At 36.7% G+C, this 25,193-nt stretch overlaps 1 protein-coding gene across 5 annotated transcripts in view; it reads right to left on the bottom strand.

The window, feature by feature from the left end:
- The window catches only part of HTT (huntingtin), an 84,357-nt gene that overhangs the window by 37,398 nt on the left and 21,766 nt on the right, over positions 1-25,193 (bottom strand). For all 5 annotated transcript variants that reach the window (XM_040592967.1, XM_040592972.1, XM_040593001.1 and 2 more), the window contains 24 exons: positions 23,752-23,875; positions 23,343-23,461; positions 22,298-22,409; positions 20,673-20,813; positions 19,824-19,982; positions 19,620-19,717; positions 17,932-18,071; positions 17,032-17,095; positions 16,564-16,664; positions 14,959-15,105; positions 13,771-13,891; positions 13,495-13,571; positions 10,254-10,405; positions 9,631-9,833; positions 8,665-8,791; positions 7,857-7,984; positions 7,048-7,158; positions 6,401-6,478; positions 5,518-5,741; positions 4,857-4,935; positions 4,562-4,723; positions 3,570-3,625; positions 2,652-2,800; positions 1,942-2,078 (listed from right to left, as the gene is read on the bottom strand). In XM_040592967.1, the coding sequence (XP_040448901.1) occupies positions 1,942-2,078; positions 2,652-2,800; positions 3,570-3,625; positions 4,562-4,723; positions 4,857-4,935; positions 5,518-5,741; positions 6,401-6,478; positions 7,048-7,158; positions 7,857-7,984; positions 8,665-8,791; positions 9,631-9,833; positions 10,254-10,405; positions 13,495-13,571; positions 13,771-13,891; positions 14,959-15,105; positions 16,564-16,664; positions 17,032-17,095; positions 17,932-18,071; positions 19,620-19,717; positions 19,824-19,982; positions 20,673-20,813; positions 22,298-22,409; positions 23,343-23,461; positions 23,752-23,875 (3,009 nt within the window). The remainder of the gene's footprint in view (positions 1-1,941; positions 2,079-2,651; positions 2,801-3,569; positions 3,626-4,561; positions 4,724-4,856; positions 4,936-5,517; positions 5,742-6,400; positions 6,479-7,047; positions 7,159-7,856; positions 7,985-8,664; positions 8,792-9,630; positions 9,834-10,253; positions 10,406-13,494; positions 13,572-13,770; positions 13,892-14,958; positions 15,106-16,563; positions 16,665-17,031; positions 17,096-17,931; positions 18,072-19,619; positions 19,718-19,823; positions 19,983-20,672; positions 20,814-22,297; positions 22,410-23,342; positions 23,462-23,751; positions 23,876-25,193) is intronic.

Genomic DNA, 25,193 nt, shown 5'->3' with positions numbered 1-25,193 from the left:
GTGTTTCATCCATCTGCCAAAAAGCAAAGAAAACCCACATGAGAAATCAACATTTCCAAACTCGATTTTCAGGTTAAAAGCTTGTTCTTAGTTATGCCTTTTTTTTTTTTTTTTTTTTGGTAAGAAAAAAAAGTATTTTCCAGTTACTTTTTATAAACTAGAAAAACATGCTTTCTTGGTCCTTTTTAAATGGCATTTGTCAAAAGACTGCTCAAACTGAAAAAAGCATAGTATATTCAAGTGCTACATCACATACTCAAGAAAAAAGGAGAGGAAGGAAGGAAGGAATTTCCCACATGTATATTCTTTCTTCAGCTCAAAACTTAAATTTGGTCAAGAAACAAAACAGACATATTTAATAGAGCTTGTCCACTTGAGATACGTCACTTTCATATAATGGAGCACAGCAACAGCAAGGATCACTTGTAGTAGCTGAACACGTTATATGTGTGAGGGTTATAGAGACCACACTTTCAAGGACAGACAGGTCAACAACGTAGCAAGCAGGAATGTTAATATATGGACTGTAAAGTGGGACAGAAGAATCTGGTTCAGAAAACCAGTTAGACAGAGCACCTGTAGAAGAAATTCAAGTAATTCAGATTCAGAAATGCAGCCAATTAAAAAAAAGTGAAAAAAAAGATGACCAGATTCTTCCCAAAAAGCTTTCTCATGGGAGAGGAGATAAGAGAAATTGTGGGCTGAATAACTTGAACTGTGGAGCTCCATGGACAGCAGCTACATTTGTAACAGAAAAAAGTTAAAGGCTACAGCACTTGCAGCCTCTCAAATTACAGGGACACCACTGCAGAACATCCCAGCCACAGCCAGGGAAACAACAGAACTGCCCAAAGGTTAGTTTGTAAGTACTGCACCAGCAGAGCAGGACAGAGAAATGGGATGATGTGGGAAGAGCAGCGCATGGGTAGTCTTTAATAGGTTAAATAGGTGTCAGAAGGGTATCTGCTAGCAATTGCAGTACCTTATGTAACACGAAGTTATTCACTATTTCACATCATGTGTCTACAGTGTGTCATTTCATATAGTTAATATTAGCCATTTCATGATTATAAAACTACAAATTCAAAAGAAAATGTGGATACACAAAATTACCCCAATCTGAACATGCAGTTCTAACAAATTATTTTGGCAAAATGTACTGACTTTTTTCCCCCCCAACTATTCTCAGAAAATACATTGCTTACATTAGCATATGCTAGAACTGCATTTTCACATGATGAAAGGAAAAGCACATTAAGTTTGTTAAGCACCTGAATAAGCAATAAGATCGCATGCTAATTATGTCACTTCTCTTAAAATTACTTTTATGTTTTTCTTTTAAACAAAGTGTATTGAAAAAAGTCATTCTTATACTCCTACAAGGCAGAAACATGTTTTCCAGACCCGTGAGGTCTGGGGCAAAGTAATCAGTGCTGTCTAAGTACCCGTTTCATTACACTATTCAAATAATTTATGTTTTTACATGTTATTGAAGATTTTGCTGTTGTACAGCAATACCTAAATCACTTCAATGCAGCATGTATCCTACTTGTAATTCTGTCCTTTCTTCCACTTTTACCCCACTCTTAAGTTTCTTGAATGCCAATTTATTACAACTCTTAACCTTCTGTTTATTCAACCTGCAAGACAACCAAGACTATGATCTTAACTGGAGCTTTTCAGTGCTTTGTTACATAGGCTTGACTATAAAATCCCACAGACATGTTATTTGACTTGAAATATTAGTTTGTAGTGCAGAACCTTTCCCCTATCCCTAAAAAAAATGCTTGCATACTCCTTCTATCAGGAAAGATCACACAGGTTCAGGCTATTAATGTTTTGTATAGAAAATCATTAATACTGCCTGATGCATTTTTAGCAGTCAAAGCAATGTTACCCTTTTATAGGCCACATCAGGGACACTCTTCCCTCCTCTCTTACCTGATGGTACTGAATGAGTCTCAGCAGCATTGACACTACCACCTCTTTCTGTGTTTCCAACTCTTTCCCAGCATCAGCTTTATTTGTTCCCCTTAACACAAACAGATCATGAACGATGGGTTGCAGAGCTGGTATTGCTGAAACAAGATATTTTTTTTTGTTTTAATACGAGTCAAGTCACTCTTGAACAGTTTTTTCTTGTTCTAACAGTTCAGCTACTAAAAAAAGTAAACTGTACTTTAATTTATTGAAGGTTTTACCCATCCCTAAAAAAACAAACCCAAACACAAAACGCAAACTTATAATGCATAATGATGTCTACCTTTTTACTTCTACTAGAAAATGTATATTATGCACACATTTGCCCATTCTCAGAGCTAAAATAGATATTTTTATAAGGTATTTCTCAGCAGAATCAATGGCAAGTATGAGAAGTGCTTCTACTTAAAGGCTGAAGGTAGAGGGAAAGGGAAGGGGACTAAAAATTAAAATCAAAACCTTTACAAGTACTGATATGTTGTGAACTTACTACCCAATAAAGTTTCAAATAAAAGCTTTTTTGCTATTACATACAACACAAAATATGGGGTAGCAGTGTTAGTAAGGTACAATAAACTTCCTGAAAGGAATACTTTTTTTTATTTAAAACTATTAAATGTTTTTATTGCTGAACTAATATTAGTGTTAGTACATTTATTATTTTTAATTACCATGTGTAACAGCTTTCCTTTCACTGGCCATGATACCATCACACAGCTGAATGATCTTAGGAATTCCAATTATCTGTTTGGAATGATACCGCTCATAAGATAGCAACACCAGGAAAAAAAAGATATTAGGAATAATTGCTTCAGACTCCCTGAAAACAAAAAATGAAGTGTCAAGTTTGAATTGCACAACTTTGTTCAGTAAAAATCAATCTTTTCACAGTAAGATTTTTTTCTTTAAGTTACTCTGCTTTCATACAGCATTTCTAAAATTTCTGTGCCCTGTCCTTTAATATGGGTTTTTTCCCCAAGGGATTTCTTTCAGACTTTGACCATTATACAGTTACTAATATTAGTAACATATATCTAATGCACAACACACATTGGAGTATTTCTGTAGGAGACCCACAGAGCAAAAAACCCACTTATCTCTTTATACAAACTCAAGTGGGAGAAAAAACAGAAATAGCTGACAAAAATTCCACTGCATTGCTTATGATCAATTAGGTACTATACAGAATGTACCAGGTGATCAGAACACACACAGGTTCACAGTGAATCCACAATAGGAAGAAGTAGCTCTCCCTTCAGCAAGTGAGTCCTAGCAATGAAGTGCTGATTCCTGAAAGCATTGCTTGGTGGGCGGGGGGGTGTGCCTCCAAAGGAATGATTTTACAACATACCAACAACGTAGCTTGGAATTTTTTTTTCCCCATGCTACTTCCTAACTTCTTCAGCCATATGGAACCTAAATCATCTGAAAGGGCTACCACTGGAGCCAGAGAATAAACATGCACATTGCTCAGAAGGTAACTCTCTTTCTTGTAAGGCAGAAATACCCAGCAAAACTAATCACTACACGCCTCAGCGTAAGACAGTTGTAAACCCGCACTATTCAAAGGATCTTTGCTTGTTTCATACCTGAACTGTCCTACTTCAATGTATTCAAACTGCTTTAGCACAAATCCAATAAACACCTAGAGAGAATAAAGTGTACAACAGACACAGAGACATTAATTCCCATTTGAAACTGTTTTGATAGATTTATAAAAGTTTGTGTTTTGGAAGGAGAGAAAGGGAAGACAGGCACTGAAAATCATTTATACTTCTAGTTCATTCTAGTATGTAATGAAGCGTTCCCTCTAAGTTACAAACGATGCTGGGAATCTTGTTGATGTTAGAGCTTAATCCAGTTTGCATGAACGTATGCAACATTTTACCTACAGCCTATATATTTTAAAGTATAACTTCCTCACTCATGTAACACACAATATTTGAGGCATTACAGTTAAGAGTCAACCAAAAATCTAGCGCTAAACCAAAATAAAATCCAAAGTATTCATGCGTTGAAAAGATTTATCTGTGTAACTTACAAGAAAGTTATGTATTGCAACTCATACTAGTTTATAAACCCAAAAATACTGTAAGAAATAAAACACATAGAATTTATTTTATGTTACAAATTGACCACTTATATGGACAACCACACAGACTACTGTATGTGCCTCAGGCTTCCCCCCATCGTTGAAATAAAAAAAATAGTTCTCAACCATGATGCTCACTATCAGTCATATGGAAGTCCATACTCCCAGTGGAGAAAGAAGGTATTTGTAAATGAAGTTTTATTTAACACCAGTGACTGTATTTTCCACATCATCTTACACTTAAAGACAATCTTTAACAATGAACAGTTCTTAAATTACTGTCTAAGCTCTGCAACAGCTATTTATATGCAACAGAAAACCAGAAATCTGAAGCTCTTTGTGGTTGGGAATTGAGTCCTACCTTCCTTTAAGTTTTTGTTTTCACCTATAGTACAATGAATTGATTGTTGCAAATATTTTTGCTGTAAATACTAAGCCTGTTGGTGAGATCCCTGTATTACACATCTGCAAAAATGGCGAGGTACCAACCTGATCGGAATCCAGAAGACAGTAGTTAACTCGTAGCTGGACCAGTTGAGCAAGCAGGTCTAGAACTTGTCTCTGCAGCTGTACTGATGTTGTTGTAGTATATTGTTTCAATGCTTTTATGACAAGGGGTTCAAATAAACGAATGTGACTGTGAATAGCATTCTGGAATAGAGAGATTTTAAAATAATCTAACATCTGAACAGATCTCTGATTCAAAACCAAATTATGTTTTAAAAGGAGAAAAATGTTTTAAATGTAAGGTACAGCTCTTTTGGTAGTACATAAATACAAGTACCTTATCAGCACGATGTTTTGCTGCACTGGTAATGCTAGTTTTCAGCTGTGTAGAAACTTTTTGCAGCACATCAAACCACCTGTCATAAAAAAACCCAAAAAATCCACATACATTAAAAAAAAATGGAGGCACAAACACACTCTTCTTAGACACATTATTTTTATCAATGCAGTTTTTCTTTATCTACTTGACTGCTTCAAGAATCTTAGGAAAACAAAAGCAACAGAGACAACCTACAGTACGCTATGATCAGATCACACAGATTTGTGAACAACAAGCATCTAGTAGAGAAAGAATTTCTCGTCTTTGCTTAGTCATCCTTCTGCCTTTCCTTTAAGGCTACTATTTGCTATAATTATCCAATTAATGAAATAGTTTTGAATACAAGCATTTAAAACTATTATGCTTTTAAAAAACAAGTGATATCTATTTTAATGATTTAGCTTTGATTTGAAAAACACATTAGTGATAATTAATATAGCGTTGCATTCAGGATCTCACTACCAACACAAATTACTTTGCATAAATCTACAAGAAATAAATAATACACAACACTGTCATTTCAAGTTACTTAGCTCTCCCATGATACTTGCATTTATGAAAAACAATAAAAAGAGATTCTAATTCAAGTTAAGATTATATCGTAAGAAAAGAAAGTTACCCTGAAGCATCATGTTCCTGCTCAGCCTGAACCATGTTCCTTAGACTAGCATCAGCAAGTGCCTGCGTAAAATGTGTGTATGGTGCCATGAAGCAATAATGATAGAGACCAGGTCTCAAATTGGAAGAACCTAAGCGTTGAGCTTTGCCTTGAGCTTTGTTGGGGTTTGAAGACAAGCCATCGTACTGAGAAGCCAGATTTGTCCCAAACAATGTTTTCAGTAACTACAGAAGAAAATTGGAAGGAAAAAAAAATTAACACTTCAGGGGAAAAAAACCCAAAACCAACCCAAAAAACCCCAACTTGACAACTCATCCTCCCAAAGGACTTCAGAGGAAAGGTCAAAGTGCAAACTGTGGATCACGTAGTCAAATACAAGATGACAGAAAAAAGCTGGAAAAAGACAGAATCCACACCTCACTCAAAAATATATGACTGTTTTTGCAACTGAAGCTATTTCCATTTGACAACTCAAAATAATCTACTAAAGCATGCCTCTCCCACCAAAATTAAGTTCTGACGACTTGAACCCAAACGTTTAACTGGAAGCCTGCAAGAAATCCATCACCAAGGCAGTTCTTTGCTTTCTAGGTTTTGATGTAGTTAACAAACACATTTGAGAAGGTAGGAAACAAACTTTTCTGAGCATTAGCTAAAATAGTTCTTTGAACTGGAAGCAGTTCAAGAAGAAATTATATGATTTACATGGTATCAGGGTTCACTACAAGCAATGAAAATTAAACATGCTCTGTTTGCTCCACCTGGGCACTACAGTTTCCTCACACCACTTCACTTAAAAGAATGGCCAGTCTTAGTATCCAATTGATAACCACAGGATACCAGAATTAACCTTCCAGTAACACAAAAAAAATTACCTCCTTACCTGCTGCACACAAACTGTTGCCATTGTTGGTTCTCTGTTGAAACATGATTTTAAGTATCCCAAAATTTCTTCTACACACTAGAAAAGTAAAAACACCAGTCCACCCAATTGAAATTTACTTCATTATATAAAGCATTACTATGAAAACTGGACAAAAGCACGTTTTCTTTTTTACTAAGTAAAGCTACATTAATTTAAGGGAAACGGTAGAAGTACGTAAAGAAATAAAAATGCAAGATTTGTCTCCTAGTCTTAAAATACCACAATACCCAACACACAGTTCAGGAGAAAAAAATACCAAGACAGAGAGGAAGGAGAGCAGTATGCCTTCTGACATTTGGTATATTTAACATGAGTATTAAAACATATTACTATAGTAAGACTGAATGACTGTAGGCAAGTCATTTTGCTGGAAAGACTCTACATGAAATTTAAACAGTAAAAGAGTTACTCCAGTTTTCAACGGAAGGAATTTAACCTAGAAAATCTGCTTTAGCACTTTACCCAACATTGTAGCAGCACACTTCCAGGACTACTGTCTCCCTCAACAGTACCAATTTTAAAATCAGTATGTGCTTTTTTCCCCAGTAACAACCACAGATAATGGACAACTTAACTATAAAAGAAAACACACACAAATCTTATACCTTTCCAATGTCTTGAAGAGTAGCAAGTTCCAAGACTTGAGACAGAACATCTAAGGCAGACCGTAAGAAACATCCGAACTTTTCATTACTGTTCTGGAGATCCAAAGTAACCTGGTCCAAAAAAGTAAACACTCTTTTTATTTCCTTGTCAAGTAATTGTTAAAAAAATTACAGAAAAATATGGATATTGACACAAAACTATTTTTTTTCCTAAAACTTCAGCATAGTTCAAACACCACCACTAAGAGCTTAGACTCTCTCTTGAATTTCATGAATTGCTGGAAAGGCAGGACTTCATTCTGAGTAAGCTTGAGGAATTTAAAACATCCAGGAAGGCCCAGAATGTTGGCAAGTAATGGAGTAAGGAATAACGTATTTCTCAGAAACATAGTAGGCATAATAAGAATACACCTCCTGAAGTGTACAAATCAGATCACCAAGCCCCCAGGGAATGCATCTTCTATTACCTGAACTAATGAGGAAAAAGATTACCCATCCTGGAATAAACCAGAGAGAGAACAAACACTGCCAAACCAGCAGAGTGTCACTTGGTACCAGAGTTAGTGAAAGCAGAGAAACAAGTAATAGAGTGACAATGCCTGTCAGGGGGTTATTTTGGCTTTTATTGGTGGTGGTTGTGATTTTTCTGAATTTTTTTTGTCGATGAACTGTTTACACAGGCAAACAAGTGAGTCTCAATACAAGCAGAGCCATGTTTAAAAGAGACACAAGCAGAGCCATGTTGAAAAAGAAACACTAAGTGACTGCCCAACCACATTCTAATTCAATCAAACAATATTATGCAGTACCTTATAATTAGCATGGGTTGCTTTCAAGACATCATATAACTTCAGATAGGATGGAAGATGATAAAAGCTTCCTACTGAAGATGATTTACTTGTCGGAACAGGCCCAGTAGCATCAGTTTGCCTAGTAGCTTAAAAATATAGCATGGATTAGCACATCATACTTCTAGGGTGCTCATGATATGTATACTCCACGTAATTTACTGTATCTGAATTATTAGCATGAATATTTTTAAACTACAAACACACGTGCCATACAACTAGAAAATGAACTAGCATTCCAAGAAACTAGCCCTCTGAGATAAGAGAAATAAACCCAGAGGGCTTGCTATTGAAGTGCAAGCACAATTTACAGCACAAAATTAATACCCATTTCCTTCATTCATCACTAAGAAAAAAAAAAGTTTTCAAGGCTTAGAATCTTGTTTTCAAGAGCTATGTAAACTACTCCTGCCAAAAGTTGCAAAGCAGCTTTCAAACTTCTTTTAAGTAAAGTACATGCAGAAATTGCTTCTTTATTTTAGTCAACAGCAGAGTAGATTCAGAAAAACAGTGAGGAAAAGGATTCAGCATTACCTTGCTTTTGAAAAGTAGTCACTTTTCATAAAAAACAAAATAGTATAGAAGCCCACACCCACAGCTGCCTTTCCTGCAATGCAGTAGTGAAACACACTTCTGACAGCCGGTCTGCCAGACTTTTGAACTAAAACTTCAGAAAACAAGTTATTCAGTTTTATTTCTTCTCTCTGTGCCATAACCATACTTACGAGGGGATGGTCAGTGGGAGGGTTAACTGGGTAAGCATGCCTACCTGGACTCGTTTCACCACCCTTTTTAGGGCTCATTGGCACAGATGCCTGTTCGACAGACTCCCTCTCTTTCCCCTTCCTCCGAATTGGACTAAGAGAAGGCGGGTTTGTGAGAGAAGGTAACGCTGCCTAGAATCAAAAGAAGCTTTATTAATGTTGTATGCATAAGTAGCTTTCCTTCTACACAAATACAAGCATGTTCCTCTTTTGTTTAAACTCCCCTTTATTTAACTGTCAGTTAAATTAAAATGTTTCAGCTCTCAGGTTCAGGACGTGTCCTGGGTGAAAAGGAAGTGTAATATATTCCCTACTTGCATTCTCAACTTCAGCATAAGCCAGTGAAATAGAATTAAGGCTCAATGACTAAAGTTTCTTTTGATTCCAATCAAAGGAGTGTCAAAAAACATTCTCATGTTTTTTAAAATACGAAGAAATTACTCATCCTAGCAACACTGCTTTAGTAATTAAATCAGTCTCAAAACACAGATGCCTCAAAAAAGCCCGAAAACAAAACTCCAAACCTGAAAGTACCTCATATAAGCTATTTCACAAGTCAAAATATTTTGCAGCATATTCAAAGAATTATTTTTAGCCCCAAAAGGAGCTCAGTGCATAACAGCCAGCCAACCAACCCAAAAGTCAACAGATGTTTCCCAGAGTACGCAATCCAATACTCAATTTACTATACACACTCCTCACTGAATTAATGTTTCAAGTGAAGTCACCAGGAATAAAACGTTCAAAATTTAAAGTTTTATTACAAACACTGCAGAACTAAAGAAAAACGTGCTGTGTGGAAGAACAATATGCATGTTCTTCTCATGCTACTTGCTTTCCTACCCATAGTGGAGTCATATTATAGAGGTATTCGATAGCTACCTGTATGCACTCTAAAATGCAAAGCCTTGAAGAGGTCTGCATCACAACAGTATTTAAGTCACAGTTAAACAGTTATTTTTAATACACACCTTTACTGCTGGGCCAGGAGCAACATCATCCATTACATGTGCACAAATATTAATGACCTTCAGCAGATGAGAAAAGAGCTGTTCCACTAAAGTGACAAGAGTTCGATCTGCCAGAGCTGGCCAGGGTTCCTCCTGCTTCGTAGCACCTTGGTTTGAATCTTCTTCAGCACTCCAGGGATTCTTTAAGCACCTGGGAGCACTTGCTGCATTAGGAAGTACATTATTTAAAGAAAAAGAAAGAAAAAAAACTTGGAACCAAGTATCAGAAAGTTTGAGAGGCATATATGGTTATCATCTCTATATGAACAGAAATTTATATACGAAAAGAGAGTCTATATTTTAATAACCAGCAGTAGGGCCATAGTTTTAAACACTAATAAAATGCTAGTTCTTTGCACCCAGCCTGTACTAAGCATACTGCACATTCCCTTTAACAACTAGAGGAAATGTGCAACTTGGAGGCACATTTTTCAGACATCCTGGGTGCTAGAAGCTCCTTCTTTACTTCTTCTGATCAATCTTGCAAGTATTTTGTTGTATGCAATCAGAACAGGGTGATACAGGCTTTCTGGTGCTAATGGTAGAAATATTGGGACAATCCTACTTTTCCTGTTTTGCCTTACCTGCAAGCAAGTTTCCAGTCAAAATCAAAGCATCCTGATGTGCAGAGAGGTCCAGTGGAAACCATGCTGATGAAAGGAGAGACAGCACCATGCCAGCCATTCCTATGGTGCAGCCCTTCTGAGCTTCATCTGAAGGACTTGGCTGGGAAACACTGGAAGTTTAATTTTGGAATGTCATGACTTTTTTTCCCCTCTTTTGGTAAGTTTAAAGTCTTAAAAAAAGCTAACAGTCAAGTAGGCTGCTAATCTAAAAAAAAAAGAAAATCAGTACTACACAAATACACATTTAATACTGAAGTAGAACTTAAAAACCCCCAAATTTGCAGTAGAGACCTGACAATACTGTGTCTTTATGAAGAGCCATTACTTTTTCTTTTAATAGCAAATATGAAAGCTGCTAGTGACATCTACTGATAAACTGAAAAATTCTGTATTTAATTGCTAATCAGTATGGTCCTGAACTATCTCCAGTTAAGTCTTGTGCATATGCAAGGTAGGGATAGGAGACATAAAATTGTAACAAGATACTGTTTTAAACTGACAAGAGTTTAAACAAACAACTGTAATCCACAAAGCCATATAGATGTATGGGTGGACTCTATTCAAGATTGTAATTTACTGCTGCATTCCACTCTTTACAGTAATTTTAAATCACATTTTCCCACAAAACTTCAAAAAGAGCAGGCAGAGATCACCAAAAGATGTTTGTCAGAACACTATGTGAATCACACATGTAATTTCAAAGCTGTAAGATCTGCATAATACTAACAACTTTCAGGAAAAAGACTTTATACAACCTCCGAGTAGAAGGATTCTTTCAGGATATTCTTTAAATTAAAAAAATAGTCTTCTAAGGTAGTCATTCTGGTCTAACACAACTAGAGCAATTTCAGAAAATGAAATTTACACCAAGTATAGCTATTATTTTGACAAAGCTACACAGGTAATTACAGCTCCTTTTTTTTTTTAAAAAAAAAAAGTATTTTCATATGCAAGTTCTGTTTACTTTACATACAGTTAATCCAAGTTGAGTTGTACAGAGTCAGAATGTTCCAATAGCTTCTTAATTGTAAGAATGGCAATACTTAACACAGAAAAGAATTCTGGCAAAATTCTCATGTTATTATATTCTTATTACCCAAAATGACAGATGTTCATATTGCACACAAAAAAAATTACAGTACAAATTAGTATGAACACAGGCCAAAAATTTATAAAGAAGGAATTAGAGGAAAGGGCAAATGCTATGTTATTGCATCACTGATGAGACGAATATTAGATGCACCTTAAAAACAGCATTTTTTTTAAGCTGGATAGAGCAGAGAACACATCTTTGCAATTCTGCATTGATTTTATTTTCCAGCTAAGTACTGCTCATATCCTAACCTACTTTGTTTGTTAAAACCAGACGTATAGCTCAAAAGACATCTTTCAGAATGCATATGCAGAGCATGACACACTTATAGCCAGCAAGGGAAGAAACACCGTGCTGACAAAAAAACCCCAACAAAACAGCTGGGGGAGGGCTATTTCCTCTGTTGTTGGGTTTCTGGATTTTGTTTTGTTTTTTAAACATGATAAAATCTTGCAAAAGGTTTTCAGGATACCTGAAGAGTAAAATAAGATTAGAGACACAACAACAGATGACAGAAGGCCTTGGGGGTGGGAGTGCAGATCTGCTTGAGGGCAGGAGGCTCTGCAGAGGGATCTGGACAGGCTGGATTGATGGAACAAAGCCAATGGTGTGAGGTTCAACAAGGCTCAGTGCTGGGTTCTGCCCTTGGGTCACACGAGCCCCACACAGCGCTACAGGCTGGGGGCAGAGTGGCTGGAAAGTTGCCTGGTGGAAAGGGACCTGGGGGTGCTGGCTGACAGCCAGCTGAACATGAGCCAGCAGGTGTGCCCAGGTGGCCAAGAAGGCCAACAGCGTCCTGGCTTGTGTCAGAAACGGTGTGGCCAGCAGGACCAGGGCAGTGACCGTCCACCTGCACTGGGCACTGGTGAGGCCACACATGGAATCCTGGGCTCGGTTTTGGGCCCCTCATTACAACAAAGACATCGACGTGCTGGAGCATGTCCAGAGATGGGCAACACAGCTGGTGAAAGTCTAGATAAAGAACAAGTCCTGTGAGGAGCAGCTGAGGGAACTGGGGTTGTTTAGCCTGGAGAGGAGAAGGCTCAGGGGGGACCTTATCCCTCTCTACAACTACCTGAAAGGAGGTTGTAGGCAGGTGGGTATCGGTCTCTTGTCCCAGATAACAAGCAACAGGACAAGAGGAAATGGCCTCCAGCTGCAGCAGGGGAGGTTTAGATTGGATATTAGGAAACATTTCTTCACTCAAAGGGTTATCAAGCAACAGGCTGCCCAGGGAAGTGGTTGAGTTACCATCCCCAGAAGCATTCAAAAAACACACAGATGTGGTGCTTGGGGACATGGTTTAGTGCTGAACTTGGCAGTCCTTGGTTAACAGTCAGACTTGATGATCTTAAGGGTCTTTTCCATACTAAATTATTCTATGATAGCAATGAAGAAAATAAACACAAATTATGTTAAATCTATTTAAAAACAGCTCCACACACACACATCTTCAATAGCTAGTCTTACAGCTCATGTGGCAGAGCCCACTGTTAATCAGAGGCAAGACCAAAGCTTTGGAGTTGCCAACTACACATTTACATTCTGAAGAAACTTTTCAGAACTAGGTACTTTGTGGCTATCAAATATTACCTACATAACACTTAAGTATTATAGGTGTCATTTGCTGTTCCCATTCAGTGTGCCAAATGAGAACAATTTAAATGCATCTGACACTTCTACGGTTATAAAATCAATTATGACCCAGCTTCCTTTACCTACTGTTTTTCAACAGAAACATGAGATCAAAGTGAAAATGACAATTTTCTGATTTGTACAAGACACAATGTCCTGAAGATTAACATTCCTCCAAAAGCATGGAAAATTTTCTCCTATTACTCATTTTGATAGATGCTAACCATATGTGTTCTTCTATTACAGCAGCTGCAGCCAATCCCGGTGATACACACTGTGGCTCCAGAGATCGCAAAAAGCTTGATATCACAACAGCCTGATATTACACTCTTCTGTATGAAGTTCTTAAATAACTGCTAAGGTAAGCTTAACAGCGTATCTCCAAACCAGGACTTCCAAGACCTAAGCAAGGGTACTTCCATCTTACAAACATGACTTTTAGAAGCTTGAATAACAGACAAGGGAACATACCCACAATGCCATCCCACACTCCAGGTGCAGACTGGAAATGTTGTGGAGAGAAGACACAAAGCTTCACAGCAGCCAAACTGAAAAGATAACACCAAGAACTGAATCAGTTTCATCACTGAAAGATAAAGCTAAGCATCTTAAGAGTGAGAAGTAAATATAGTACTATTGCCATTGCAACAGTATCAAAGCTGCAGATGCAAACATAGCCAGGAAATAATTAAAAGTAAAGCAAGCAAGCGAAGAGAGTCAGCCACTATAGAAACTAAGAAAACTCACCGTAAGTGCTCTTGTAGTGGATATTGTCAAGGCATGGGAAATTGCTGCAACAACCCTTGAGAGATTGTTTTCCATAGTGACATCTGTTGGACTTTGCAGCATACTGTAACCTCTGTATGTTCTGAAATGGAAATATTTATACCACTAAAACATGTACTTAAAAAAGAAACACCCCAATCAAAAATAATCACGGCTTCAATTACTATTACATATTTTATAGACCACATAAAATACAAAACCTGAGAACACTCTCAATACCACCTTATTATATTTCTGCTTCTGTACTAGCAAATGCAATTTAGGTTATAAATCAAACCTCCTTGTTAGCAAACAGAAACTGTAGTCCAACTCTCAATATCTAAACTAGGTGCTCTAGAAATCACCGCCAATTTAACATTAGTATATGCTTTTGCTCAAATCCATCTTACATTTTTGCATGTTCACAAACTCCGTATTACTGCTGTAGAAAAACAGCTATTTGGTATCTGAAATAACAGTGTCCACAAAATTCTGTTGTTTCCATACTACAGTATATAAATCTGAGTGACACAATTAAGATCATGTATGGAAAAATATATCATTAAAGACATGTATGACTTTTGCATGACAATCTGATAGAAGCAAAGAGCGCCCATAAATATATACAACTCATACGGTCTTTATGACTAGATATCTAAACAGTAGAGTTTAGGAAAGCATACTTGGCACCAAAAATACAGCAACAAAGTCACACTATCAAAATTAGAATTTATTTTTAAATTATTGAGGCAGTACAGACTTCTGCAACCACAACCATTAAAGAGGAGTGAAGAGTTTTAAGTCCGGATCAACATCCCTGAATAACAATAATGTATACATACAATTAACTTGCAAAGCTGCACTTGTGTAATTTAATGGACAAATAGGATGGCCTTAGGATAAAAAGAAGATAAGTTGATCACAGAACAATGATTCCGTATGATCAACATGGGAACACATCACCAGAAACTCAGACACCAGTTTATTCTTTAAACACCAGCCTGTTTCTGTGACCCTAAAACTACCACAGATGCTCCTACAGACTGAAGAAGAATTCACAAGCACATGAATTTGTTTATAATCTGCAGGATTTAACTATTGATTCTAGGCATTACAAACTGAAATTTGGGTCCACGTTCCTTTTAAAGCAAGACAAGACACATAACATACCTGGTGATAGTGCTCACCGCAAAGTGAGATGGAGGCTGTGTTTCATGCATTAGTAGTTTCAGGTAGACACTGCTTTGGTCTCTTGCTACTGCCACAACTGGATCAGCTTGTCCTTGATCACAGTTATAAAACAGCTTTGGAACAAGCCTTAACAATAATTGTCAAAAAAGAAAAGTATTATTCAGAAATTATTTATTATACAATTTAAAGTAAATTTAAAATACATTTAACATACAGTTCAGAAAGCTGCATACGCTAATTACGCATACCAAGTTGTGAATTAAAGCTGTTACTAAAACTCATGTTGTTAAGCTGAATTCATCTTTATAGAACTACTCTTCATTATAATCAAAGAGCTCAAATCAGGACAAAGGAACTGCTCTGGACATGGTAGTTAAAGCAAAACAAAGATATCTCTTATAAAGATTCCTACCTGGATACACTATAACAATCACTTCACTACAGTACTTATCTCTCAGCATTGCCCTACCTCCCCAGATATTTTTGCCATGGAGATCTGTGTCCACTGAAAACTAATTTCTACCCAAAAAACCCCAATTTTTCACCATCTAATTTCTATGCAGCACAACTTAAAACATACAATAGGATCCAGTCTTCATGAGCAACATTTTCAACTTAAACAACAGTGAAAAACTATAGTACACATTTTTTGTAATTTCACTGACAGTACTTCCAAGGAACACCCATACTGGATATTTCAAGGGGCTTCTGCAAGCTTGTAGCAGCTTTCTTGGGCAGTGAAGCATTTTCCAACCTTAACAACCTTAACACTTACCATTCAGGTAACAAAATAACTCCATTTCAAAATCAAGTCCCTGAATAAAAGTAACATTCTCACTATGATGCAACCGTTAATTTTTCTGCTGAGCTGTTTCTGCAATACAAAAACCTTTAAGCAGCAGAATTTTTAGAATTTTATTGTCCTTTATTTGTTATTAGGAATGGACAGTAATGAACAGTCTGAAGAAACTAAGAAACAGACTCTTCTGACTGTAAAATATTCCAGGAATTCTGTATTACATGCATCCAACTTTTTTAAATATAAAACTTAAGTCCTTGAATTCTAACAAACAAACTACCAGTAATCCTTACTGTTTGGTGCGTTTATCTGGACAGTAACTACAATAGGTTACAGCAAACAGCTGCTTTTTAAACAAGATTAGCTACTTTACCATAATCAGTGAGCATGCAAGTTTTAAGATGCACTACTTCTAACCATTTGGAATCTACAACGTTTGTGAGTTAGGACAACTTCTTAGAACCATAACATTTAAGTCCTCCAACTGCTGTCAGGATACCGAACAAATCACTTCAGCATGCGGGAAAACATAACTTCTGAAGCTGAAAGTGATCCTCGGAATGCAATGCAGTTAAATTTATTGTTACGCTACTAAAAAACAAAGCACAATTGCCTGATGATTAAAAATTATGCATGTTCCACGTACTATAAAGCTGCATTTGTCTCCCATTTACACAAAAATATAGAAAAAGCACTAAGGAATTATTTTAGTTATAGGTACACAGTAACGTGCAAGTATCTTTCTACACCATTTTTAAATAAAGAAAAGCAAACCCCATATATACCTCATTAATGAAGCTGCAGCTACATGTCTCACTCTTGGATCTTCGTCTCCAAGCAGACATATTACAACATTATTAAGTACTCTCTCCTGAAGTTTTAGTAGCTATAAAGTAAGTTAGCATAGTAAAGTTCATTGAACATTTGACCAGATTGTTAAAAGATAGTTAATAAGTGAGATTCTGTCACAGAAGTCTGTAAGACCATCTTTACCTTTAAATACGTAAGTGCCAACATTTTTTAAAGTTTTAAAAAAACCAAAACACAACTACCTCCCCCCAGAGAACACCAAGATACTGGAATCTTAGTAGTAAAGTATCTTTCCAGTCATAATAAATCTCGAACATGACCCTATTTATACAAAACATACTTAAAACAACTATCAGTGTTGACAGAATTTAAACACAAAGTGCTGAAATTGCACTGGTACCTTAATCCAGCAACACAATATACAGATTGAATAATTTACTTACACCAGTATAATGATGAACACCTCTGTGCAAGCTCTCAGTTTTTCCTTCCAAGAAGCTGACTAGCCTATGGTAAAATAGAATTTAGAGTACATTAGTTAACATTAAATGTTATTTCTCATCCCTTCAGTTCTCTGAAGGTTCTTTTTGTTTATTTTTTAAGCACACCCCTGCAGAGAAAATCTAAGTAGTACGCACTTTTTGTTACCTTTAGAAAAGGTATGCTATTTGCTAAACTACTATCTGGCTAGTGTAACTGAAGAACTACTTTTCTTCAGTTAAAAAACATGATTTACAGATAGTGACTGCAATTTTTTTTCCCCATGCAAGGAAGAAAAATCAGACTGTTTTGAAAAGATGGTAATACACTCCAAATATCACCATTCAGAATGAGTCCAATTTTGTATGGCTAAGGATAACCTGAAAAATTTTCATAGAAACATTTTTTGTCTTTCACCTTGGAAGAACCTGTAGAGAATGAGGTAATGCAAGAAAAGTAAGTAAAGTCATATTCATTTCAATGTAAGAGAAACAGAGCAACAGAAGACAACTGACAGTAATGGAGAACAAGGGATTTTTCTTTATGAACACACAAAACGACATGAAATCCAAGTTAGTTTCACAGATTATATGGTCTGTCTCTGATCACAGATTTACAGAAGACCTGTAAAACAGACCACTGAACCAGAAACTCCTATACAGTGTTACTATGATTGGGCTTGGTGACAAAGTCCATGGTGACTTGACAAAGGAATGTATACATTCCTTATAGGAATGATTGGTCTGAATTTCTTTTACGAAACTTGTTAACATTTCAGAAGGAATTGCTCCGTTATGGTTCCAGTTTCCCATACACAGCATCTTTGCACTGCAGCTGCAACACCCATGGAAAACCACACTTACCGAAAATCTACCTCTGCAAGTGTTTCCAGAAGTTCTGTCCTTACTAGCCAATATGAGCTATTCTTCAGCGTAAGGAGGTCAACAATTAATTGTAAACCTAGTTCACTGTAACTGCTACTACATAAGCTCATGATGCAATGCTGAGGAGAAAAAAAAAACCAACACTTTCAGTTATATTACAGAAGAGGTTCTCTGAATAAAATTTTATTCAGTGATCATGAAAATCTTTTTTATTTAGAATACTGAAAACAGATTATCGCTTAAGAGCTAACAGAAAACACCACAGCTAGGTACTTCGCAAAGCTAGGACACCAGCTCCGTATGAGCTACTTAAACCTACTGCTGAATTTAAACTCTGGAGAGGAACACATGCCTCAAAGACCAAAGGACAAACCTCCAACGAATAAGGTCTAAAACTCCCAGGGCCTGGAACACCACAAGCACTATATTCTTATCTGTTCAGAAACAGTCTCTCCAAATTTCCACAGGGTATCCTACCCTAATTACCAGGGTAGACACCTGGTTCTGATTTCCAGAGTTTTTCATCAAGTCATACTTCCTCATTTTAATGACTGTTCAACTATATGGACAACGTGTGATCATTGGAGAAAGTTACAGAAGTCCATGATTCTGTGTCTTATTTAACTACATGACAATGTATGGGGATTAACAGCCAAAAATGCTTTAGAACATTTCTGCCAAAAGGTATGAAGTCAGGCTACATTATATACTGAGACAAAGAAAAAGTCAAAATTGATGAGTATAAGTTGCCTGAACTGAACTTCTAGTGAAGTTTTCTAAAAACCCACAATCATAAATGTAATCACACATGAAACCACTATATACAAACAATAATATAACTGAACAGAAGGTTAAAAAGCTAGCACCATTTAGTTAACTGGATTTCCTTCCCTAAGCTGCACCACAGACCCTGTCCTCTTAGCACATGAAATCACACTTTCCATACATTACCCATCTGCCTCTTACCAAAAGCTATGCTTTGCCTCACTGACCTGTAAGTCGTAACACAGCCATCTACCCCGTGCCTTTCCCTGATGACTTAATTTCCCTTTGCAACTTGTCCTTGCTGTTCTACTTTTCTGAAAGATCCCTCAAGGAAAAGCTCACTCCTTTACACACTCCACAGATTTTATTACAGACCTAAAATCCACACGCTCCAAGTTCCACTCAATTCAGCTATCATATCTATTTTAACAATCGCCTGATGGATCTTTCACCCAATTTGAAACACTTTCTTTCCCGAAACTTTCCTCACTTTTAATAATCACTATTTTACTTGTCATTTCTCACATTTATTTTTTGCTCTCCGAAAGGCTACAACCAGGTGTTACATGTTCACACTTCCCTGTTGAGGCCAGATAACTTTTCTATCCAACACATCATCCTACTGTTGGTTAATGTAACATTACAGCTTATACCAGTACATTTATGGCTAGAAATATCATGATTAGATTATACTGCTACATGATCTCACCAAAATAATTATTTTCCAGCTGTTTGTTCCTCCATTTCTGTGCCTGAATCCATGTTTTCTACAACAAAGTTCTTGGAGAAAGAAGCCATTTTTTTCTCTCCATGTTTCTACACCTAAGCATAGCAGGATCCTAGTCAACAAATAACACCCCTGTAATCTGTGGTGATGCAAATAAATTACTACTTCTGCTTACCCTCACAGCTGTACAAGCCAGTTTACATGTAACAGAGGACTCATCTTTCAGTGTTTTCTGTAACAGAGGTATGCAGTCTACCAAGGAAAAGAGATTTCCTGACAAAAAAAGAATTCAGAACAATGAAACAAATAAAAATTTTGGTTACATTAGACAAAAAAAAAAGAAAAAATAAAAAAAGACTCCCTTAAAACCAATTGTTACCTGTTGAGTTTCTGACATTTGTTAGCCATTTTTCCACATCAAAACGGGATTTAATTAGAATAGAGTTCACAATCGTTCCACACAGAATGGCAGTAGCTCCTCTGATCTGGGGATCTCCATGGTCAATGTAGTTCAGAATATCTGATACATACTGCTCCTCTAAGAAAATAAGTTACAACTACTTTATTTTAAAAATACTAGTCTTAGACTTAAGTGATCTCTCAATTTTTCATGGAGGTATCAATTATTGCACAATCAGTGCCAGCATATTCATAATACACCTGCCTTAGTTCCACCTTTCAGAGAGCCCTTGCATGTAATCTACAGGCCATTCACACCATTCAGATCAATTATCACATATAAAAACACTATTGATTTATTTCAGTTGTACACAAAATACTCTGGGAAAATGTAAAAAGAGTTTTGGTCAGCACTCCACCTTTGCCACTATCAGTATCAAACCAGCTGAATATTCCAGGTCCCAGCTAATTGTATTGTAGCATTCATAAAAATGAACCTAATGGCTTAGAAACCACCTGTAAGATGGCCTGAAACAAATTACAATAAACCATTTGTCAGAATGATTTATTGTATGAAGCTGCACAAGCTTCTTTTTTGTTTATGGTTTACTGTCAGAAGCTATACAAGCTTGTCCACTGGACCCTCACTGTAATTACAAAAAATGTATATCACCATGTGTGGTACTAATGCAGACAGCATGGTCATTCCAATTGGTGCAATATTCGTTTACAAATACTAAACTGGATTTAGTTTTCTGTACAGATGCTGCCTCACTTATTTGAAAACCCAAACATACTATTCAAACTGTGTATGTGAACTGCAACATACCATACTCTTCTCCCATTGCTTCAAGGGGTGTTTTATACAGTTTGCTGAAGAAAGACTCAGGGTGAAGTGCAACGGCTGCTCCAACACAACTTACTGCCAGGGCTTTTACACTGACTCTCACATCTCTATCAGGAACTAAAGCTGGGGAGAAATAAAAAGAAAAAAGAAGGGGGGGGATATTTAAAAGCTTCTGAATTGTTTTTAAAGTTAATTAATAACTCTTTAGGATATAAACAGCTTAGCCTGGACAAAAAATATGAAGGTAGAGCAAGTAGTTCCAGTTTAATCAAAAGCAGCAATTACATACAGGGGTTTTTGGCTTTCTTTTTTGAAAAAAACCACCCCATCACTCCCCAAAAAAACCAAACCCAACCAAACCCCAAACAAGCCAAAAAAATCCCCAAACCCAAACAAAAAACCCTAATAAGGCCAAACACTTCCACCTCCTTCCTTCTTTGCCGAGAATACAGGTACTGCACTGTCTTTCCAAGAACACAACATTACCAGAGCACATGAACAAGTTACAGTTTAGAAAAGGGATAAAGAGCAAGCTTCTTAAATGATCACTTCAGTCATATACAATGACACACACACACATATGCCTGTGACACAGACTTCCCAGTAGAAAAAAAAAAACGGAAGCAGCAGCATATGCTGTAAAAGCTTTCTGAAAATCCCTAATTACTTTTATTACTATGCTGAAAGAGTATGTAACTCCTCCTTTGAGCCCCAACAGCCTCCTCTAACAATCACTTACTGTCAAAAGCTTCTCTTTGACTTACACACATGAAAAACGGCCACACTAACTTATGTAAATGCTGTAAGATGTTAGAAGTAGACAAAAAAATTCAACTTGAGTTTTCAGCTTGATCTAAAGTTTTCAAAGACCCATTCTTGGCTTTAATACAGCTGAATTGTTTAAAATACGAAGTTACGTTTCCCAAAAACAAATGGGTACAACAGCACTTCCTCTACCTGAAGTACATTCAAAAAAATTAATACAGAATTCAAACACAACAGTGACAAAACTAAAAAAGATACTTTTAAAACTTTTTTTAATAAAACAAATCAGGCATTGTAAACACAATAAATTGTAAAAATATTAAGAGAAGTACTTGAAAGAGCTATATTCTTCTGAACTTGGTTTTTAGGAGTTTCCACAGAATGAACTGCAACTCAGAAAACTGTCTCCTTGCTGAGGCATTGACACTTTCATAGTGGAAAAACTGGGCACCTAACGCTGATAAAAAGAAGCACTGATAGCAGGTTGTCTTCACAGCTTCATACCATCTATAAACCATCAGGACCCCAGAGGCTAAGTCTCATATGAAGTTACAAAGTGTTAATGTAATTAAGCATTTGATTTATGGTTTAAGTTACTGTAATGCATCTTTAGATGCCCAATCGTTCAAAATGGGATTAATTGTAAAATGGCATAAATTTTTAAGTATTTTTAGGTTTTTCTGTACTCTGGTGTGATCATTTAGATCAGGACTGTCACAGAAAAACCTCACCCCAAAATGCCCAATAATGTGAGATTAAAAACCACAGAGTAAACTGATGATATTTCCAACTTTGTATGTTAAGAGACATAATGAACCAATGAACCTTCAAAAGAAACTTACCTCCTTTCTCCCCAGTAAGTAGAAAAGAGGCTGACAGAAGTCTAACACAGTGCACTAAAGGAGCAGAATTTCCGTCTGTATAGTGGCCTATGTCTCCCTTTACCCTGGAGGGCTATTGAAGACAAATCACAATTTTTATATAGACAAAAATTAATCTTTGATTTAAATAAAACATTAAGCACAACACAATTTAGAAATACTGCATATCCCCAAACGTAAAAATGTTGTAATACAAAGCCTGTTTAATACATATTCCAAACAAAGGCCTTAAAACACAATGCTTTGGGGAAGTTCATACCCAGTATCAGAACTGGTTTCATTTTATCACAGAAACAACAATCATTTTGTAGTTTTTCCTGAGTTACCTAGACTTGCTCTTTGCATCTGATGGAGTTTGATAAACCGTTCTCTGGTGACAAAAAATAACCTTGGGAAACTTTGTGTGAGAAGGAATGAATTCCGAAGAAGGCCAACAACTTTCTGTAGTTCCACATTTAGAGTTCCCAGGAGCCCAAGCTGATCTAACTGCCTGCCACAAACTAAACTCTTTTTGCCCCAGCTCAGAACAAGGTCCAAAAGCTGAAGTCAACAAATCGTAAGAGGAAACCAGTAACCTGTGGTTAGAATGGCATTAGCCTCTCTGCAGAACGAAATGCTCAAAGAATAAGGCGTAACAACTTCCGAGGAGATGCTGAAATTAACTGCTTCCCAGTTAGTGAACTACTAACAGTACCCAGCACAAAGATATTTTGGGTAATAATGTATCAGTGTACCTTACTAATGCACAAATGGTCTGCATTCTCAGCAGTGTGTGTTCTGTTACGGTTTTGTTGGTGATTACACTCATGAGATCATCACTTGTGTATTCATTCACCTTACGTTAAACGAAATTCAAGCTATAACTCAGATTTACTTCTCAACCTTAGTTATTTTGACCTATAATGAAGTGCACCACATATACAGGCTACCCACATTTACCACTAATTTACATGATCATAACTGTAATTTTTTTTTAAACTTCCAGATCACTGCAACTACCACTTACCTGATTTTCGTGATCACCAGGATCTGCTGCATCTTCTTTTGATGTAAATTTATCTACACTGCTATCAGAAGGCTGCCTACTATGGCTGATGGTTTTCAACAGGTGAGGTTGTTGAAGAGCTTTAGAAAAAGGCAATTCATGAAATACCATTTCAGATGCAAATTAAAAACACTTGAACTTAATTATACAAACGTGAAAAACAAATTAGCAGTGATCAAAACAAGTGATTCATTAGAAGTGTTGAAATATAGTCCTTAATTTCCATTTCAATCTAGTTACTTGTTTTTCATATCCATAATCTGAGTCTTCAGTCCCTTGAAGTTAGACAGCAGATGCACCTGTAACATCTGCCTTAAAGGTGCCACCAATTCTGTGCCTGTCCTCCCCCCAAACCCATTTATCAACATACCAATAGAAGAATTTCTGAAAGACTCTGATGAATCATCTTGGAGAATATTTGCAGCCTCATCTTCCTCATCCTGCAGCTGCCCAATCTGCATTCCAGAATACTGTCCTTCGGCACCCTCCAAAACCTACACAGTGCAAGGACAGAACTTAAAATAGCTTTTAACACACAGTATTAAATCTTAAACATGCAGTGTTAGTAACCTTGAAATAATTTGAAAGCAAAGATGAGCCTGATAAATATTAGCATACAGCTGCGTGCAGGCCCCAAAGCAGCTCCCCTCCTCCTCCAGCATCTGGGCTAGTAGAGGCCATAGTTATATCTGACAGTCTACCTCCTGAGCCGGGAACTCAGATATTAACAGTAAGAAAGTCAAACACTTAGTGTATTGCCTCCCCCTGCAGCTCTCCTTGCCCCGTTACCCCAAACACAACCGTCCCTCTGTCTCAGCAGTTACAAATCACAACCAACACCTCTACTGTCACAAACTGCACTTGTCCTTGCTGTCAGACTCTCCCCATAACCTCGCTTGTCCTGGATATGTAAAGTCAAACTGAGAACACACTGTGCAGGACAAAAAAGGACAAGTAAGTTTAAACCTTTTAATTCCTCCATTCTAAACCAGAGACTACTAAAACGGATGCTTCTAGAAGAGAGTTAGGCTCTTGGTACCAATGCAATATATAGGCAGTACGTATATGGAAACATCTACACAAGACAAAAATTAATAATGACAATAAAAGACAGTAAAAAACATTTCATTGTAAGTTTATCAGAATACAAGATACTTCTTCAGTTACTCCCTGAATTTATAAGCGCCTGGAAATTGTGTGTGTGGGTAAGCAGGACAACCACTTAGTCTGTCAATTCCCAAAAAAGTATTTTACTTGTACTTACTGCTTGTAAGCAGTATGCAAACTGACATATGCAACAGTCTGACAAGAATTTGTAATAAATGCACCTTGTCAATAAATGCCTGCTCGCTTTGGCCTCTGCTCTGCCCATATTTAATTCAGAGACAGAGCTTTTACTGCTATTCCTTTAGTTCTGGAATCCTCACATTTGCAGCAGTATTTGCTTTTCATTTCATAATCGTAAATTTACCATTTTTTTGTAATGGTAGGAGACTACTACTCTTCCAAAATTATTACCAGCAAACTTAAATAGAACTTAAGAAACTCTAAGCTTCCCCCTTTTCGTATTTTCTGCTCTTGCTCACAGTAATTGTATTTTCACTGTTTTTATTACAACCTCACAAATACCTAAGACAAATTTCTTACAATAGCTACATTTATGCACATTTCAGGTGTTTATTAGAAATCTAACTGCTACATTAGTAAGTCATGCAGCATTTGCTCAGTATAGGAGAAATCCTTAGATGGAATAAAAAGAAAAAAAAAAAAAAAAAAAAAAAGGAGTTGTGTTGCCAAGTGAAAAAGCACAGG

This window comes from Falco naumanni, chromosome 1, assembly GCF_017639655.2.
Source record: "Falco naumanni isolate bFalNau1 chromosome 1, bFalNau1.pat, whole genome shotgun sequence".
NCBI classification, from domain to species: domain Eukaryota; kingdom Metazoa; phylum Chordata; class Aves; order Falconiformes; family Falconidae; genus Falco; species Falco naumanni.
The sequence above is the reverse complement of the archived record's forward strand: the minus strand, read 5'-3'. Positions and strand labels throughout refer to the sequence as shown.